This window comes from Botryllus schlosseri, chromosome 12, assembly GCF_051294905.1.
Source record: "Botryllus schlosseri isolate E-star chromosome 12, Bs_hap1, whole genome shotgun sequence".
NCBI classification, from domain to species: Eukaryota; Metazoa; Chordata; class Ascidiacea; order Stolidobranchia; family Styelidae; genus Botryllus; species Botryllus schlosseri.
The window spans coordinates 10,553,757-10,569,051 of record NC_137247.1 but is presented as its reverse complement, the minus strand read 5'-3'; the positions used below and the strand labels follow the sequence as shown (position 1 = coordinate 10,569,051).

The 15,295-nt window shown below is 43.6% G+C and overlaps 1 protein-coding gene across 2 annotated transcripts; it reads left to right on the top strand.

Annotated features, from left to right (window-relative positions):
- The first annotated feature begins 4,434 nt into the window (after positions 1-4,434).
- On the top strand, positions 4,435-13,149 carry LOC145452035 (uncharacterized). Of its 2 annotated transcripts, XR_013919174.1 has the most exons (7): positions 4,435-5,782; positions 7,164-11,218; positions 11,277-11,304; positions 11,364-11,598; positions 11,653-11,730; positions 11,983-12,190; positions 12,249-13,149. XR_013919174.1 is itself a non-coding variant. In XM_080330248.1 (6 exons), exons 5-6 carry the CDS (start codon positions 11,983-11,985, stop codon positions 12,860-12,862), a joined length of 822 nt encoding a protein of 273 aa, XP_080186374.1. In that variant the 5' UTR covers positions 11,059-11,218; positions 11,277-11,304; positions 11,364-11,598; positions 11,653-11,730; the 3' UTR covers positions 12,863-13,004. The 2 variants fall into 2 exon arrangements, 1 of the variants encoding a protein (XP_080186374.1); XM_080330248.1 differs by lacking the exon at positions 4,435-5,782 and having other exon boundaries at positions 11,059-11,218; positions 12,249-13,004.
- The last annotated feature ends 2,146 nt before the right edge of the window (positions 13,150-15,295 follow it).

Here is a 15,295-nt window from a genome sequence, read left to right as displayed (position 1 = left end):
TTCATATATTACAATTTTCACTTCATTATAACATCTTTGATTCCAATTTATTGCATTTCAACTGCGGGCCACTCTGTGCATGGCGCTGGCAGCATAAAAAAATCAACATTAAACGAGCATGCACCTTGACAATCTCAAAAGTTTTACTTGCTTTGTTACAAAAGTTTGCTCGGAATAGCCAGCTCTCCGTTGGAGAATATTTATTGACTCGCTGCTGCGAGCTTGACCCGCAATCACACAACATCGCGAGCGAAATACATATAGTCAGCGAATGATGCTTATTCAACCAATCAATGAGATTGATATCGTTTTCTGATGTAAAAAATCTAGCAGGCGTACGGGGTTAATCTTGACTTCATATTTTTACTGCATCATTAAAACCAAATCCGTGCGATTGAGGTGTTGGCTACTGCTGTATAACTTGTTAATGGGGAAATATCGGTAGTGCGGTGAAAGGAGCTGTCTGTCCGATATTCTGCGATGGTATATACCGCAAGTCCGTATGTCATGGATAGCGGCTTACAATATCCTTATCTGGCATTAGCGGATACGAACGACGTCCTGCGTGTAGCTCTTTGACTGGTAGTTCAATAGACGACAATTGCCTTTTCCATATGTATTGGACGGATGGTTACTTCAAGCAGTAGGTTATACGGCGTACGTTGAGTCTCATATCAAAAGGGGCTAATATGCGATATGCGCTCGGTTATAACTGTGCGATAAGTCACGTGATGTGGTATTCCTCCATACAGATAGGAGAGAGGGAGCTAGAGCCTATCCACACTGTCCCATCTAAAAGGGAGTGATAGCGATAATCAAATCGTATAGGTTACTAAATGTAACAGGGGATGCAAGTACAAAATGAAATAATCGCAATACAGTTAAATACATAATGTATGGATTGATTGCAGCGGATGGTTATCATGTGAGGTCAAATCCCGTGGTCCAAGATACAATTGCATACAACTACATGATGGTTGGAAAAGGCAACAAAAAAAGTTTTTTTTGATGTTTTATTTAAATGAGAGAAGAGAAAGGTAAGGGCAAGGGAAGCGAATGGCGGAGATCGACAAGGGATTAGAAGTTGCCGCCAACCGCTGTAATATAGGGCACTACCGCCGCACTTAATTCATAATCGACTGAGACGAATGGATAATTAGTGTGGGAAGGATGTGGTGACCCTATTTACGAACGAAAAATAGAGCAACCAGTTGTGTGTTATTGTGAACCACCAATGTTCTAATTTCCATAACCGCTGGGAGTTAATAATCGAATAAAGCTTAAGGGAGCGGCGGTAAGTGTTGATGCGATGGGAGAAAAATTGTAAAAAGCGATGGGAAATATCCAGGCAGAACAAAGACATGCTGCGAAATGGTTGCGAGAAACGTCTGTTAATCAAAATTCCATTCGAATGTGCCGCCATAATCAGTCGAGCACGCAAAATGTGCTTTCCACGTGGGATAGGCGAAAATAAAAATATCTCAACGTGGTGGGGTCGCGAGGATGCCGGGTTGTACCAATGTCAATGCTCATCGTAATATTTCATAACACCGCCGATGGCGGGAACCTGCCTGCAGGAACTGCTCAGATGCCTTTTCACGACCCTCGATCGGAGGTGGTCGACTTTCGTTAAACGCGAAAACCGTCGCGGAAGCCGTAATAATCTTCTGGTACGAAACGCATTCGTAGCCAGCGCGCGATCGGCTATAGGACGCAATCGGTGTAGCGTTCCAATTCGAAGTGATGATGCAGTTTCTGGTATCGGCAGCAGGTGAAAGTTCGAATGAGCGTCTCCGGCATCCGGTACTCTAGCGCGACTCTCGGTGGGGCGGCACGAATGTCGGGTACGAGTTTCTGGAATTGTAAGACAAGCCGGCAGCAGTCGCAAATTGGATACTAACAACAGGCGAGCAAAATAAAATGTTAAACACACTGGTAGCAAGCAAACGTATACACAAAATTGCGAAATGCACATATGGCAGGCAACGAAGCAGATTGCGGATCAGCTCTGTAGGTGGAATCCTAGCACCGCTATATGTTGCAATTACTTCTACTTGTAGTAGTGACGTCATACACATGACGCAGAATAAAAATGAAAACCAAACGGGTCAACAAGGCATGTCGAAACACGTGCATTGTGCTGGCGAACTAAGTCGAGTGTCGATATCAAATCGCCATGTCGACGCGGGCTAATCAATAACTCGGTCCGCTAACGAATCGAAAGATAAAGAATAATCAAATAAGTAATAATCACAGCACGCACACCTAACATATCGCAAATGTAAACGTGCGCCCAGCTACTTTCGTGTGCTTCGAAGGCTGATTAATAATAATAATGGCGTATCGACCGGTGGAATACGCCTTAATAACGGTGTTCTAGGTATAATTTGCCTAAACGCTGGATAATTATTTTATCCAAAAACCGTATGATAATGTCCGGTCAGTGGATCATTTCGAGAAAATGGCGCACGGGCGAGACGCGAGTCGGCGGGACTCTACTTCTGCTTCGTTATGCAATCGTGAAAGTAAATAGTATGAGTTTGAACTGGGGGGTTGCAAATCATAAATTCCATGCGCATTAGAATTGCTGAATCGCGCACCAGCAGTCCCCATATCTAAAAACGGTTTGGCGAGATATCAAAGCCAGTACAAGGAAAATTACTTGGAAGCGTAATTTCCCCGTGCTCACGGCATTACATATACGACCCGGGAGCGAAAGCGAAGACCTACAGACCCCGTACTTCAACCGTACCCCAACTTCACGAGTTCCCCAAGTATAGCTGTAATGGGCATAGGTGATGTTAAGAGAATCGTGAGTATACAAAAATGTTTCACGGATATCTGTGACCAGATATCAGTAGCCATGCACTAAAATTGCATGGCGACCATATCTGCACAATGAAAAATCAAGCAAGGTAGTCTAATAATGAATATAGACTTAGAACAAAAGATGAAAGAAAACCGAGACCACGCTATTGTCATCAAGACAATGGCGAAGTCATTGAGGCAAAATTGATATAAAATGTGCAGCTAGTTTTCTGCGAAAATTAATGACAGGTCATAATCTTGCAAATTCCAAGGCGCCGTCAAGCGTCGTCCCAGAAGTCGAAATTTTGTGTACAACAGTCATGCTTAGTTTTATTTAGGTAACACGTTTAGTACAATAGCGTAAGGGGAATCGACAGATTAAACGATCCAACAAATGACGCGTGATGTGTTAACTGTATATCAAATTCAAATTCATGTAGAGGCGGTCTGTCGAGTTCAGAATCAAAAACTGATTGGTAGCGTGATAGCAGTGCTGCGATGCTGTAATTTTTACAATGTAACGTCATGTTAGATACCAAACCTGCCTTCTGAACGTCCGAAACGGCTGAGATCGTTATTTGATTGTGCTCATCCCTAATCGTGCGCTCGCGCATGTTTAGAGTCCAATCAAAATGGCGAAGGCAGTCCGCGCCAATTATGCAATAGGGCAGCGATGCGATCTCAAAACTGAACGTATAATCGACCGAAGAACCGAATGAAAGCGTCAATTGCGATTGACCATAGCCGAGAAGTATCGTTTCATTTGGACAACGGAACGCGACCGTAGGACTACCAAATGAATCAGTCAGGGCTTTTATGAAGTTATTTGCACTTCCCGAGTCAATTAAAATACGTGTTTAGTTCCGTAGTCAAAAACAAACAACAAATAGGAGGCATTAGGTTAGGTTAGGCATTAGTGTTGTAAAGTATTAGCGGTGGCTTTAGCGTCTGAAATCGATGTGGCCATACGTACTAGTTAATGAAGTATAAAGCGGGCGCGTTTCGATCAAAAGATGCATCTTAGTAGTTAGGTAAATGGGCGATTTGCCCGCATGCACCCTATTTACTTAAACAAACCAAGATTATCAATATAATAAACAGTGTAAGAATTAGCTCATTCTCAGTTTTGCAGCAATACTCGAAGGGGAATTCCCTTCTGGCTGTGCGGCAATTAAAAAAGGGGGCTTGACTGAGAGAAAACGAACAAAGAATCTGGATTGACCTTTGTACTCAGACTGGAGTACTTCTACTTGTACTTTTCCACTCCTGATTCTACCTCGCCTCTGGACACGAGACTTGTATATTTGATATATATTATATTTTCCCGCGAATAACAATGGATTGACATTTAATTTCAATGGTGTGCACGCCGACGAATCGGTATAGTTCTCCTGTCTTGACGTGTCGTTCCGCGGTGGGTTGATTAATCCAATTGCGTGTAAACACGATGGGATTTGGAAATATTTGTCCGTCAAACATGACGTCAGTATAGTATTTGTTCCTCCGGATCCGTATGTGAGATCCCGGTTCGTGTTTTAGGTGGATTGCCAACGCCGGGCGGATGAATTGATAAAGTGGATTTTCCTTTATTTACAATAAAATAATATGTATCTATCTGTAGCATAATAATATATAGCATGATGGGGATTGGTAGTGGTTGTCTGTCGTAGAGTTTTCTCCTGATAGAGATATCCTGGTGCGTGTTTTAGGTGTCCATACGCTCGGTTGTGCAAAGCGACGCCCACGGCCTGTGTCATACGCGAATCGTACTCTGCTTATAGACCGAGATTGTGGTAGGGGAGATGATCTGTTATAGTTATAAATATACGTGCCAACTCGAGTTCTCGAGAATATGAAAAAATACCCATGTAAATAAAGCCCGCTATTGTTACGGGTCACAGAGCACGGATCACGTGTCGACAATCGCTCGAAGCCCGTCGACGGATACCTTGAAAGCTCTCGGTATGGTGTATAATTGTGTATGGATTGTCGCGGTATTAGAATTGTGGTTACGGCTCGTTGGCGGTGCGAGGATCAGGTTTATAGTATACTATAACTACCTAGCTCGGGTATTATACGACGCGCTGCTATCGTTGCTTTGTCCAAGACCTAATTTACGATGATCAATATCGCTTTCGAAAATGACATGCGGGCGCGTAGACTGCATAGCGCCTTTTGTTTTGTGATCCATCCTGCTATGCCGAGGATCGATAATCTCGCTTTCGAAAACAGCCATGTCGCCTCGTACACAGCGCCTTTGTCCTGTAATACACCCCGCTGGGTCGAGGAATTATTCTCTTTGTTCGAAAACGTTGGACATTGGTCTCGGTCGTCGCTTGGTCACTATACTGGAAGCGAGAGTTGAGTATTGATTAAGTATCACGCCGATTTTCCCTCTGTTAATGTACTGCGGTACTGTCTCGCTCTGTTTTAATTATCACTGCGTATAGTGCTCTCACAAACATGCGGTTTTACAATCTGATAACCTCTTTTCCATACCGCTCGTGTGAGATTGCTGAGTCGAGACGATAGCTAGGAGTATGATATTGAAGGATGATGTATTCTGGCAGGTTAGAAAGTTAACTATAACCAACCCTAATCTCTGATAAATAGTGTCAACAAAATAATCACATGTTTCTTTATTTCATACATGAAACAGTTCATTCTTTGCAAATACGCGAATAGTCTTGTAAGAACAGCTCACGTTTGCCTGATCGGACTTGTACACGTAGATGGGTGACATCATAATATTTGTCAGCAGTGAATAACGGTATAATACCCCAATTTTTCAGATCAACAGAAATGTCACCATTCACTAGTGCATATGAATGTAGCTGTCTCTCCGAGTTTGTGCCAATGGATTCAGAATCCGTGGCAATACAGAGACCTCTGTAATTAACAATCTTGTCATCATACAAGCCTTTTTGGATATCTTCTGCGGACACGTACTGGAATTCAACCATCTCTGGACAGGGTAAGCGTGCTTTGCTCTTCGTAGCAGTAGAATTGCGACCAATGATTAATGACGGGGCATCAGTTCTTGCGTCAGCAGTGATCTTGATGTTACAGAATGTCATAGTATGACCTTGTCTGTATGCAGTTTCGATGCAGTCCAGTAATTTGTCATTGAATATCACTCCTGGTAGAGATTTTTTACCATCTGTGATCAAGACTTTCATATAAGTCATCTTGGGTCCATGTCGTCTGGTCGACGCCAGTTGTACACGTCCATCGAAGCTGACTTGCGTGCCATAGAGACTGGTAGCATTGTCAAAATTTGGGATATGAGACGGGGCAGCCTGTTTCAAGTCAGTATCTAGCTTGCGCTTCCTGGCAATATTTTCGTACGGGTTGTATTTACATGCCATGATGTAATTATGCCTGTAAGTATGTCACTAGAGAAAAAGAGTCTTGTATTTATATTCAAATGGTTGGGGGAAAAAGGCCGAGTAGATTGTCATAAAATTTCTTGCCGAGTTTTGCCGGCTCTATTTAACTGTGTTAAGTACCTTCTTCCAATTGTCATGTGGCTCACAGTGTCTATAAGTAAGTGTAAATTGGGTATGCGAGTATGGCACAAGAGAAAAAAGAGGCTTGTATGTATATTCAAATGGTTGGGGGAAAAGGCGAGTGGAGGGTCATAAAATGCCTTCCCGCGTTTTGCTGGCACTGTTAAACTGTGTTACGTACCTTCTTCTGCTTTGTCATGTGGCTACAGTGTCTATAAGTAAGTGTAAATTGAGCTTATAATCACAAATCTTTGCTCATGACTATGGCTGATAACGGGATACCAGAATTGATGGAAGGTGGTTATCCGGTAGACCTGCTCGATGCGATTAGCCCTGCAAATGATATTCCAGAAAATGTAGAAAATCCAGCCCAACCTCCTGCATTCCCATCCAGACGTAGACCTGGGGGTGAGAGGTTTGGGAAATATAGTAGACGAATGATGGAGCACCTCAAGGCGACCATTGTTGAGGCTATCTCAATCGCCCCATCGGAAGCGATGTTCACTATTCTGGGGGAAGTGGATGATATACTTTCGAGATCTAGTTTTCCTTCTCATGAAACATTCACTCAAGATTATAACCGGATAGAACAAGAAATTTCGCAAATACTCTCTCAGTCGAATGGACAGGATTTGCGTATGCAATTACCCTTGGAACGCATCATGCGTGCAAAAGTTGCCTTTCTCAAAGAGATGTCAGCTGCCAGAGCTACCATGAAATTTTATACAAATACGTAACTGTTTTGGTGTGCTATCATGTTTTTATTGCATGCTTATGCTGTAATATCATATGTATTAATGTGTGTTTTGTGCTACCTGTTATTGATTCTGTGTTTTTTGTTTCCAGAATGTCTAGGCGACGACACCTTGTTAGAATTGTGTCTGATTTCGCACAACCAAGCAGCTTGGGTATACCTGAAAATCTGATCGAGATCGTGGAAGAAAACTGGCACTCCATTCGCAGCTCCACTCTCGCACCACACAGTATACGCAGTCTACACAATTTCCGTATACTCGGCCGCAACCCAAGTGACGTCATCAACGATCTACAGGACATCTTCGTCTCACAACAGTATGGTTTTCGAATCAATTACGCTTTTGCCCACATACTTGATAATGTTGAGACAAGCGAATTGAGATACTATCATGCGTCCGAGAACGCGGGTGTTATGTTGGATACACCTAAAATGATTGCCAATCGCAGTGACTTTGACCAATTTGTAGACGATATAGACCTGGCCGCTGGCTTCGAGAGTGCTCGCTTTCAAAGAGACGATACTAAATTTGTTGTCTTGGCAGTCACAAACGTGACCTTTTATGTGTACAAATCTGACTTCAGATTAATTGGGTGTAGTACAATCGAAATACCAAAGTCTATTGTGAATTCGCGTAGTATTTTAACTTTAATGAAAAATCGACGTGGTGTACCATATGACGATAATTACTGTATATTCCGCTGTGTCGCTGTTATGCTTTGTGGTGTTGACTATAGTGATGGCGACTTGCAGTCTAAAACGCTCTCTCTGGTGGCACAATATTCCGCTTTATATGGGGACCCTGATTCTGGGGTATGCATGGCCGATTTACATAAAGTCGAGTCATGTCTTAAAGTATCCATCTGTGTCTACACATTGAAAGAAGGAGTCGGTTATATACTACGACACGGTGCTCGGGAGGGGTTGAAAATTAACGTACATTTAGAAGGAAGACATTCATGTTATATTAAAAACGTGAACTCATATTGCAAGAATTATAGCTGTGAGACTTGTCATCGCCTGTTCAGCTCAAAATATTATCTCGATCGTCATAATTGTTTTAAAGACATTCCTAATCACTATCGGGGAGGTATGTTCAAGCCTGAGCCTACTATATTTGAAGCGTTGGACGAATTGGGGATAATCGTGCCCAAACCATCTCGTTTCTATCCATATAACTTGGTTTTTGACTATGAAAGTATATTACAAAAAGGCTCGACTCCAAACGATACTACTAATGTGCACTATGTGGACTGTCATATACCGGCCGCGGTGGCCTTCGCATGTAATTTCCCGGGGTACGAGACCCCAGAAGTACTAATTAGTGATGGCGACCCTGGAGCGCTGGTTGCTAGGATGATGTCACGTTTTGAATTGATCCAAAGTGAGTGTTTTGAGGCATTATGTCAACAATTTCATGATGTGTTGGAACGATTAGATTGTATTGCTGAAGAAATGCATACCACTGAACCGGATGTCAAACGTATGAGCCCAGCGACCTTATTGAAACAGCGTTTTTTGAATTATTTGAGTCAATTACCTGTATTCTCTTTCAATGGGTCTCGTTATGATATACCTCTGATTATCCCGTATCTGGTGGAGTACTTATCAGACCCTATCAGTATTGTTAAGAGGGGTACGTCATATATGTCTTTGTCGACTAGTAGGTTCCGATTTTTGGATGTGACCTTGTATCTTGGCGCCGGCACAAGTTATGACGCATACATACGTTGTCATAACTGTGCTTCAACGAAGGCTTTTTTTCCATATAACTATTTCACTGATTTATCAGTATTGGATGAAAAATCCCTCCCAGACCACATACATTTTTATAACAAGCTGAAACGGTCTAATATAACAGATGAGCAATATCTTTGGTGTCAATCAAAGTGGGCGGAACATAAAATGACTACTTTTCGTGACTATCTATCTTTCTATGTCAGTTTAGATGTCGGGCCGTTACTGGAGGCCCTCACAAAGCACAAGCAACTCTTTGCTCGTTACTCAATTGACATGGCTAAACATGGTATATCTTTGCCCTCTCTGGCCTCAAGGTTGGTGTTTAATAGCATACCACCTGTATTCACCTTGTTGAATCAAAAGTATAGCCATATACACACCTTGATACGTGAAAATCTACGTGGCGGGCTTTCTGTTGTTTCATTGCGATATGCAGAGGCTAAAGTCACAAAAATCAAACCCCAAATCTATGGCGATAGCGCTCTACCTGTAGAACAGGTGCTAGGTCTGGATTCGAATTGTCTTTATTTGGATACTCTCCGTTCACGATTACCGGGGGGCTATCCTTGTCTGTGGTCACCTAATGAAGATTTTACTCTATTCTCCAGGACAAAAACGGCCCCGCTCTATGGAAAAATGGCTCACCAATGGCTAAGCTACATTGCGCACTGTCGGGGGGTCAAAATCCAACATCAATTCAATGGTCCTGAGCATCGTATCGGCCTGCTCCAGATTTGTATTGATGGGTATTATAGGACTCCACAAGGGCCTGTTGCACTTGAGCTGTTTGGATGTTTTCACCATGGTCACGGCTGCGAGTTGGGAGCCAGCCCGGATCGCCAAGCCCGCTGGGCCGCGACGCAGCGTAAAATCCAGTATATTCAAAAAGTGGGGTATAAATTGGAGTACATCACAGAATGTCAATGGGTCATTATGCGCCAACGAAGTGATATAGCTGCCTTTATTCAAACGCTCGAATCCAGTAAAATGGTGAAATGTCGGGTCCTTTCAAGTTCGAAACTCTTAGAGTTGGTGTCAAAAGATCAATTTTTTGGGGCCGTTGAGGTCGATATTCATGTGCCTAGTCACCTCAAGGAGCATTTTAGTGAGTTCTGTCCCCTGTTCAAACATGCTTACGTAAGTCGTGATGATATAGGCCCGTACATGAAAGCATTTGCTGAACAACATGGTTTTTTGAAACGGCCACGGAAATTCTTGATTGCTACTCTGCAGGCCACAAAAACATTGTTAATAACACCACTATTGAAGTGGTACCTCGAGAATGGGTTAATCGTTACTAAGATATTTCAAGCTATCGAGTTTGAACCCATTGAATGTTTCAATTCTCTTGTAGATACGATAACCGAGGCTAGAAGACGGGCTGACGATGACCCGTCCCAGAAGCCACTAGGGCAGTTCTATAAGGACATTGGAAATTCCTGTATAGGTAAAACTATCTCGAATTGTACAAAATATTCTGATGTCAAGATTGTTAACCGTCAAAAAGCTATGGTCTTGGTAAATGACTCCAGATTTAAATCAATGATTGAGTTGTCACCAGATATTTTTGAGGTGACCATGAAATTGAGAAAACATGTTTGGAACCAACCTAACCACATTGGGTACTTTGTGTATGGTTATGCGAAATTGGCCTTATTACGGTTCCATTCGTATATGTCCACCTACCTCCTGCCACGGTCCATTGAACTATTATACTCGGACACTGATTCCTGGTACGGCGCTATCTCCTCTGACAGCCTGCTAAAAGTTGTACAACCCGAAAAACAAGCAGAATTTTTTGAAAATTTTCACAAATATTTTCCAGCAATCGCCTGTGATGAGCACCGTAGCGAATTTTTGGCCAATCCTCTATCGTTCAATGATAAACGTGCCTGTTGTAAAGCTCGTAATCGATATGATCAACGGACCAGTGGTCTTTTCAAAATTGAGGCACAATCGAATATTTTCGTTGGTCTGTCCGCAAAGACTTATTATTGCAATGAGGATAAGTACTCGTGTAAAGGGCTCTCAAAGGTAAACAAACTGACTGCTGACATCTACCGGAAAGTGTTGTTTGAGAAAAAACCTCATGGGGATATTAATTCGGGTTTTGTACGGAAAAATGCCTCCATTTTTACCTATGAGCAATTTCGATCGGCCCTGTCTCACTTCTACTGTAAACGAATAGTCGAATCAGACGGTATTCATACGAGACCCTTGGAACTATGATTTTTTCCAAATGTGCACTTTCCGTATTCTGTGCTTTTTTTTTAAACCTGTTTTCGCATTATGCTCTCATGTTGATTCGAATTATTCTATGCATCTTGAACCTTTCACAATAGTGCTCGTTTTCTCGCGTTGTTTACAGACGATAGCATTAACTCCACAGGCCAATAGCTTACAGCAGGTGGGGAAAAGCGTATTGTGTTTCATGATTGTATAATACAATGAGTTTTTCTTTTCAGATTTTATCAGCGTATAGAAGGAATCATGGTGAGTTGAAACTGTTATGATTCATCATAAATTGAAATCATAATTGTCGCAATTCTCAGATGGATCAATACATTGATCATGCAGAATTCTTCCCGCTGCGGGAGTACATGTCTGGGTACGATCATTTACCTCCATGCGAGCAGAAAGACAAGTTTGAGATTGGGGTTCTGTTTGGCCTGATCATACGACACGAATACGGGGCAGACCGGGTGGAACTTTTGGCTGAGGTCTTGAAGATAGAGGCTTTGAACATGGACGTCAGAAGACTCAGAAACATCTTGGAGGAGATTGGGGGTGTGTAAATATGCTATTAGCTCTCTGTCGTTGCTAAGGCACGTTTATTCATAGACACAAGAATCTGCTGGCGTCCTCCTCGCCCGTCTCAGCTACAAGACCTGTCGAGTCACATGGAATTCCTAAAAACAGGTGGGGTTGTATATTGTGACACAAGTATGGAGTCTTACTATTATTTTATTTTATAGTGTTTCGGCGGCACGTCAAAGACATGTTAAAACGAAGACACTATTTTGTTGGCATACATTGTATATCTTTTGGTGCTCACTGTGAAATTTTATTCCACATTGAACGCTTTTTCTATCATCAACGCCTGTCGCTTGTGACTAGTTTTCGAAGGCGGCGTTTCAGTTTGTAATACGTGTGTTATTTTTGTTTTTCCAGATGACTCATAACTCAGCTAGCGATTTCATTAGTCATGTTTGTGGCCAGCTTTCACTCAATAGACTTCACCGCGACACCCAAGCCAACTGGCATCGTGTCTCTGTGCTGAAAGATATTCTGCTGGAAGACAATCTGACCGATCAGCAAACGATTCACTTCAAGAAAGAGTTGCAGGAGTGTCTACACACTGCCACCACCTTGAGACCAGGTAACCAAGCAGTAATAGTCATTACCCGACACATGTGTAACTATCCTTTGTGTTCTAGAATGGATGAGCTTTCGAGACGACCTGTTGCGGTGTGTGACGGAGCTGCAGTTTCTACCTGTGTTCACATATGAAGGCGATGATGTGACGAGCCGACTGCTGACTGATGCCCGTATCTTGAATCGTCGTCAAGTTGGCTTCACAGACCCAACCGATCGTGCCTCCTGCAGCGTACAGAGCCGTGATCAGCGCTTGACTCACGAAAGAAACGACAACACCCGATACCGCTTCATGAACCAGGGTTATCTCCGATCGGGTCATAGAGAAGATCGTCGCGCCCCTAAATCCGTTGACACATCACCCACCGTGGTTGACGCCCCGTTTGTCGTGGCGACACCACAGCGTGCCAGAGACATACATCATCAGTCGCCAGTGATACCAAGACCGAATCTGACTGCCCCGTTTGTCGTGGCGACACCGCAGCGTGCCAGAGACATACATCAGTCGCCAGTGCTACCAAGACCGAATCTGACTAAAATCGTAACAAAAAAGTCACCCGGGCGGGTATCACCTTACCCTCCCCCTCGTAGACCTCGAGTCTTGGCCATGACACCGCTGAGCCCTGATGATGCCACGTCTTCTCGCGTCGATTATGACACCTCGCTTCTGGTGTAAAAAGACGGGGTCGTGGACATTGTAAGATTCGCTGTGTGGACGGTTTGCGTGACGCTCTGAATCGCCATATTTTTTCGTGTACCTATCCTTGTTATATATATATAGAAGTGTGTTTGTGAATACATGTCTCGTCGCGTCAAAACAGCCTTGGTGATGGATTTCTCGACAGGGAGGGCGTGTCTTTTAGCAGGACCGTCGTTTTCGGGGAAGAGTACTTTTATATTTAAAGTCATAAAAAATATCGATCAGCTTTCAAAGGGGCGAATTAAAAGAATTATCTATTGCTATACGGCTTATCAAGACTCCTTTAACGAGCTACAAGGCGTTGAGTTTTACTCGGATCTCTCCATTTTGGATGAGTTGGCGACAAGCCGCCCGTGTCCTACTCTATTAATTATTGATGATAAAATGGAATTTTCGGACAGGGTGACCCCCTTTTTTACAGTCTACGCGAATCACGGCTCGGTGACCACAATATTCGCGGTCCAAAATCTATATTTCCAGTCCAAAAGATCGAGGGACCTCAGTCTCAGCACCCAGTATTTGATTATCATGCGTAATCCTAGAGATCGATCTCAGATTCGAGTTCTTGGCAAGCAAATGTACCCCGGTAACGCCAAGTTTCTAGTTGACGCGTATGCCGATGCGACAAAGAACGCTCACGGGTACATTTTTATAGATTTGACGCAAGCCACACCCGATTCTAGTCGTGTTAAAACAGGGGTGTTTCCTGGGGATGAACTCGTGTTGTACACGCCACTATAAATAGCGAAAGTACCGACACTTTTGACACTATATTCATAATGGCTCGGACCAAATCGCTGCCGAAACGTCACTGTTATATTAAGAAGCACGGCGAGACTTTGAAATTTCTGTCCAAGGCGTCGCCCGCGGTAAGGAAGGATATATTATTGGGTAGCTCTTCCGGTTTGGTGAAGGCATTTTGTGAAGTCTGTGTGAATGTTTTGAACGGCAATCTGCGACTGTCAAAACGCCATATACAAAATTTACACCCGCATAAAGACAAAATTCGAAAGCTGACAAGTAAAAAGTTGAGCTTGAAGACCAAGAGACGTGTATTACACGCCAACACACAACGAGGCGGTTTTATTAGCGGTATCTTATCAATCCTGCCATTGGCGGCATCGTTGCTGAAATCTGTTTTTGGCAAAAAATGAATTTCAAAAAAGTGATCATATCGCCTAACCCTCTGGCTCCCTCTAACGCGACTGATTTGAACTCCGAGTTGGACCGATCGATCAGCGCGATTTTGACTATGGACGTTTCGGCCGACAAGAAATTGTCCATGTATAACTCTGCCATCTCAAAGTATAAAAGTCAACGGGGTCAGATCGACAAGCCTCTTCAGATGAAGATGACCGACACCTCCAACGGGTTCACGAACGATCAGATAGCCACTCTCCGTGAATTACTGCACGAGGTGAAGCCGGGTCGGGTCACCTCGAAAGTAACACCGAAAGCCCCGTCGTCTCCAAGTACCCCCACCACAAGCAAGATAGCCAAAAGATCACCGCCACTGCAAGAGATCATCAAACGTAGCCGTCGAGCTAACAGGAAGCCGCCCCAGCTCTACGGATCGTGGACGGCCTACGACGATGACGAGTAAGGATAAATATTTTGATATCAAAGCCCCGGCGAGCTATCGCGGTAAATACTTGCACCCCGACAAGAAGGATTTGAAACAAGAGGATAGCTACACCCTGTTCTATCCGTATACCGGCAAATTTCAACGACAGAAGACGATCGTCGGCGGGCCATTTATTCAGATCCAGAGTGACCTCATGGACTTGTCTAATATTTCTAGTAGCAATGATGGCTATCGTTATGTGTTGGTGTCAATTTGTTGTTTTTCGAAATATATGTTTTTATACGCCACGAAACGAAAGCGTCCGATAGATATGATCGAGGGCTTCAACCAGGTATTCGCTCATAAGAGACCACACGTCGTTCAGACTGATGCCGGGAAAGAATTCACGGGGTCGGTTATACAGAGGTTTTTTAGAGACAACCACGTCAAGCACTTTTTTACCAACAGCGATACTAAGGCTAGCGTCGTAGAGCGTGTAATTCGTACGACCCGCAATGTATTGAATCGATACTTTGTCAAGAACCGCACACATCGCTACATCGACGTGCTGGGAGATATCGCAGAGAGCTATAACCAAACGTATCACACCGCGATTTTGATGCGACCGTCAGAGGTTACCAATAGCAACGCGTCTCTGGTGTTCGATAGACTATACAACGGAACCGGACCTCCGGTGTCACCCAAGCTACCCGTCGATCAACCAGTGAGAATTACCACCCGACGTGCCACGTTTGCAAAAGGGACAGCGGGGTCTTGGACTCGCGAGATATTTTACGTGCACACACGGAAATGGGGAAGCCCCGCTACGTACACCATCCGAGATT